Raw genomic sequence first — 5,452 nt, forward strand, 5'->3', positions numbered from 1 at the left:
AACTTTTACAAACAAAGTGACATGTTTGGGGGACGTATTTCAAAATAATCAGAGGAGGGTATGTGAATAAAACAAGAATGGCTAAGTACTTGGTAATTGTTGAAGCCTGACTTAATTACTGGTGCATTAGAGTAATTATTTTCTTTTCAGTGTTTGAAATATTCCAGCATATAGTAAAAAGAAACTAAAACCCTGTCCTGTTTGTCTTCTCAGAAATGTAACAGTCAAATTACCAAATTTGGTTTTATCCTTCCTAAGACTATCAGCGGCACGTATAAAAAATTAAATTCAACAATTACTAGGTCAAAGAAGAAATTTAAAAGGAAATTAAAATGTACCTTTATACAAATGAAAATGGAAACATGGGACCAGCAGGTGGCATGTTGGCTAAGGCACTGAACTCCCACATGGCCAACGGCCATTTGAGTCCCAGACCTGGTAGCTTGCTTTCTCACTTTCCCTCTCTCTCTGGTCAATTAAAAAAAGAAGTAAAAAAAAAAAAAAAAAAAAAGAAAAAAGAAACACAACAAACCAAAATTTACAAATGGCAGCAAAAGCAGTTCATGCGCATTAAAAAATGATCTCAAACAATCTAATGTTACACATTGACGAACTAAAGAACTAACCAAACCCCAAATTACTAGAAGAAAGGAAATAAAGATTAGAACATAAAGGAAGTAGAAAAACAATAGAAAAGATCAACAATACTAAAAGCTGGTTTTTGGAAAAATTAAACAAAAATGGTTAATCCATGGCTAGATTAAGGGAAAAGACTCAGATAAATAAAGAAATAAAAAATGTAGATATTACAATAGGTAACACAGAAGAATAAAGATAAGAGACTGCTAGGAACAATTGTATGACAATAAACTGGACAACCTAGAAGTAGATAAATTCCTGGAAACATACAGCCTATTATTCTAGTCTATTATGTTGGTAGTAACAAAATTACCAGAGTCAGGGTATTTATAAAAATTAGACCTTTTCAGCTCAACAGTTTGGATGTCTAAGGCCCAGGGGCAGCATCTGGTGAGGGCCTTATTGTTGGTAACATGGAGAAGGGTGAAAGCTTGAGCAGAGGAGAGTATGTGTGTGTGAGTGTCAATGTGTTCTGTATGTCTCATTCTCTCTCTTACAAAACCACCACGACTTAACCATGAGGGCCTAATCACTTCCCTAAGGCCCCACCCTTGCAACACAATAATCAGACTAAGTTTCATGTTAATACCTTTGCAATACAACCCAATTTCAATTCATGAATTCTGGGGGAAAAAATTCAAACCACAATACCTCCTAAGACTGAATAATGAACAGAAAATTAGAATAGACCAATAACAACTAAGGAGACTAAATCAATAATTAAAAATCTCCCATCACAGAAAAAGCTCAGTAGGGGATGACTTCATGATAATCCTACGAAACATCTAAAGAACTAATAGTCATCTATATATTTTTTTTCCATTTTTAAACATGCTAGAAGGTTTATGTTCTTGTCAGAGAGATGAGAGAGAGAGAAAGCACCTCATAGTGGGGCCAAGTCAGGCCACAACTACTGAAACTATATAGAGGAATCCATTAAAAAATATGAAACTACAGGAAATATAATTTCCAATAATTATAAACAATTTAAAATACATTGGGGGCTCATCATTCACTTTTAAGCTTGACCAGAGAGAGACACAGAGAGAAAGAGGGAAAGTGAGAAAGCAAGCCACCAGGTCCAGGACTTGAACCATGGTTGGCCACGTGGGAGTGTCCAGCGCCTTAACCACCACGCCACCTGCTGGTCCCTCTAAAATAGTATTCTAATTGCACACAAATTATTTGATCCTCACAATAACCCCAAAGTACCCATTTTTCATACGAGGAAACTGGTACAAAGACATTTTATCTAAGGTCACACAGTAGTAGAGTCAAGATATAAATTCAGTTTAATTCTACAGCCCACACTTAATCCATACATTATAAAGCTTTCTCCAGTTAAGAGAACTACAAAAACCAATCATTACAAAAAGATAAAGCATAATTTTATTACTTTGACTTTTTTTCATTACAATGAAAATAACTAAAATAACACACAACTTTACAAAAATAAATTTTTATTAAAAGCAGTAGAGTCTGAGCAGGAAGACAGTACAAAGAATGTAAACAATGTAAACATCACTACATTCAGCTCAGCCTGATTGAGTGCTGAAAGACAACTCTAAATGCTCTATGTGCCTTTACTAGCAAGATACATTAATTCTATTTTACAGACAACACACTCTAACTTTGATTAGGAAAAAGTATTTTATCGAAGTCGATCCCAGCGCCAAATACTGGCATCATCACAAACAGCTATAAGAATGCTGCTATCCCTGCTAAAACTGGTTTGTCGAATTGCAGCACCACATTTATGATGAGTCAGTGTTGTACATCTAGGGAAAAAAATGTGACAATAGGTTAAATACCATACAGAAGAATGTCTTCTGCATCTGCCTTAAAACACCAAAGCAGAAAATGAACAATTCTTCTCAGCCATATAAAAAAGCATTTAAAGCCAGAATATCCTTCATTAAAAGCTCAATCTCAGGGTTTAAAAAATTTGAGTGCACAGCTGCCTTTTCTTATCCACTGTTCTGCTTCCCTCCATCAACTACGGTCCGAAATTTAAATAGCAGAAAATCCCAGAAATAAGTAATTTACATGCTGTTGCAAGTAGCATGATGAAATCTCACACTGTCTCCATTTAGAACATAAATCATCACTTTGACCAGCATACGACCCTGTATATATTATTACTCTCCTATTAGTCAGTAGATATCTTTTTTTTTTTGAGAGGTTTTCGCTATAGGATGCCGTGCACTCGCCAGACAGACAGAGAGAGACATAGAGACAGAAAGCGAGAAATCACCCCCCAGGGGGGATGGTCAGGCCACAATCCCTTCTCCTCCATTCTCCTCTCGGGATCTTGGGCACACACGCACACGTTGCCCGGCATGAGTTTTAAGCCACCGGGTCCGGGAGTTGACTACGTGGGAGTCCAGCAACATAGCCATTATACTAACTGCTGGTTCCCTTAGTCAGTAGATATCTTGATTATCGAAGTGAAAAAACATAATAAATGTGGGCCTTTGGAACATATCCCCTGAAGATGAAGGAGAAATACTATATTTTTAATTCAAGAGTTGCAATTTAGAATAAAAATGTACTTAAACTCTGAGTTGTAAATGTTACAAATGACTGAAGGAGGGGGGTCAACAGGTGTCATAGTGCTTAAGGTGCTCCCACATGGCTGACTGCAGTATGAGTCCCAGACCTGGCAGCTTGAAAAACCAGGCCAGGTGCATGTGCATGCCCAAAATCCTGGGAGGAGAGTGGATCACAGTGTGGCCAGGGGTTTAGAGATTTCTTACTTTCTCTCTCCAGCTAGCAAACATGCCCTATGGCAAAAACGCCAGGGAAAGAAATGCAAGGATGGCATTACAATTAGCCTCTATACTGACATAAAAATTTGAAGGGCAGAAATTTTGAACAGAAAACATAAATTTATACTCACTTGGCTTTATGAGGATCTTCTACTTCTAAATCCCAAACATAAAGTTTGCCAACCTGATTGCCCAATGCAAGCATCTATATAAACATATTTTTGAAAAATCAAATTAATAAAATCACCAGGCTCTAAAACATTCAAGCAATCCTAAGACATCTTTATTTCAGGAAAACCTCAGTTCCAGCCTGTTTATTGACCATTTCTTTGTATCTTACATTCCTGACTTGTAAGTAGGAATAAGAGCAATTAATATTTCAGATACTTCTAGTTAGTAAAAAGGCAGTTTGTAAATTTATAAAGGACTTTTAAAACTTATAGGGTTAGCGTGGTACTTTCTTCTGCCTTAAAAAAATTATAGTGAACATTTTTTCAAAGCCTTTTTATGTAAGTATCCAGGTAATGTTAACAACACATTAATCTCAAATTTTAGGTAATTAGTTTTTTGTCTCTGTCTTCCACCTGATTTTTCTCTACATTAACCTCGGGGGAAAAAGCTACATAAGATTAACACTGTAATAATGAAAAACATTAAATCTTAGTAACAAATGTTATGGGACATAAATGCCTAACTTCTACCATTGATAGCTCACTGCTAATTTCATCTGCAATAAGCAAGCACTGCAGATGGTTTGCTGAGCCACAAAGGTAAATGAATATCAAGAGATACAATAACTGATACAAAACACCAAGGCAGATTTTTAGAGGGGAAAAAATATGGACACGACAAAAAAGGCTAGAATTACAATGGTCTTTCTTATAAGTCAAATAATTTCAAAATGTAAAAATATGCTGCTACCTTTTGCCAGAAATCCATAGAAAACCTCATGTACCAAATGTCACACTGGCTGTAATCAAATCGCCCAAGAATAGTCACATTAGACTCACTGGGTTTAATTTTATCTATATCATCTTCCATTTTGCCAGGTTTCCAACACACAATGGCATTTTCACAAGACTGAAAAAGATGAAAATGGGGGGGGGGGGGCAATAATTGTACAACTGAATTTTAAAAACTAAAAACAAGGCTTTTGCTCTACTATTTCAGAACTGACGGAACTTAGGACCTGGTTAATCCACCTAGATACAGTGATGTATATTCATTTATATTTATAGAGTCAATATCCACATTTAAGAACAAAAAAAAAGGTTGGTTATCCACAGAATTTTCAAAAAAACAAAAAAAAAGAAAAAAGGGGGGGGGGGGGACAATAATTGTACAACTGAATTTTAAAAACTAAAAACAAGGCTTTTGCTCTACTATTTCAGAACTGACGGAACTTAGGACCTGGTTAATCCACCTAGATACAGTGATGTATATTCATTTATATTTATAGAGTCAATATCCACATTTAAGAACAAAAAAAAAGGTTGGTTATCCACAGAATTAGACATTAATTACACATTGCCTGAAATATTCACTTGAAAATCACAATTTCTCTTACAAACCAAACCAAGCTCAGTTCCAGATACTTTGGCACCCAGAGCCTTGAAGTGCTTTTTACAACAAAGGCACAATAACAAACACATAGTATTGGAAAACATGTTTTTGTTTTAGTTTTTTAATCATTTGGCCTTAACCTGACCTGACCCTTGCATGCTTAAATAGTTTCAAAAACCTAATTTCTCATTTTACTAATTACAAGTGGTTCCCTTTACCATGATAACTATTATCCTTCATCCACACTGTCTATACCACAAAGTAGGTGTTCAGGAAAGTTGATGAACTCATACAACTTGCCTTGGAGTTCAGGTTTTAAAAAGGGCAGTAAAAGCAATGGTTTAACATCAAGATATGGGGATAGAGGGAGCAGCAGTTAGCATAATGGCTATGTTGCTGGACTCCCATGTATCCGACTGCAGGTCAAGTCCCAGACCTGGTGATTTAAATTCACCCTGGGCACATGTGCGTGCGTGCCCAAG

The 5,452-nt window shown here is 36.1% G+C and overlaps 1 protein-coding gene across 2 annotated transcripts in view; it reads right to left on the reverse strand.

Moving 5' to 3' along the window:
* Nucleotides 1–2,082: 2,082 nt before the first annotated feature.
* The window catches only part of EED (embryonic ectoderm development), a 37,048-nt gene continuing 33,678 nt past the window's right edge, over nt 2,083–5,452 (reverse strand). For both annotated transcript variants that reach the window (XM_006144925.2, XM_014586445.1), the window contains 3 exons: nt 4,329–4,487; nt 3,539–3,612; nt 2,083–2,417 (listed from right to left, as the gene is read on the reverse strand). In XM_006144925.2, the coding sequence (XP_006144987.1) occupies nt 2,291–2,417; nt 3,539–3,612; nt 4,329–4,487 (360 nt within the window). In that variant the 3' untranslated portion in view covers nt 2,083–2,290. The remainder of the gene's footprint in view (nt 2,418–3,538; nt 3,613–4,328; nt 4,488–5,452) is intronic.

This window comes from Tupaia chinensis, unplaced genomic scaffold, assembly GCF_000334495.1.
Source record: "Tupaia chinensis unplaced genomic scaffold, TupChi_1.0 Scaffold000139_1, whole genome shotgun sequence".
NCBI lineage: Eukaryota > Metazoa > Chordata > Mammalia > Scandentia > Tupaiidae > Tupaia > Tupaia belangeri.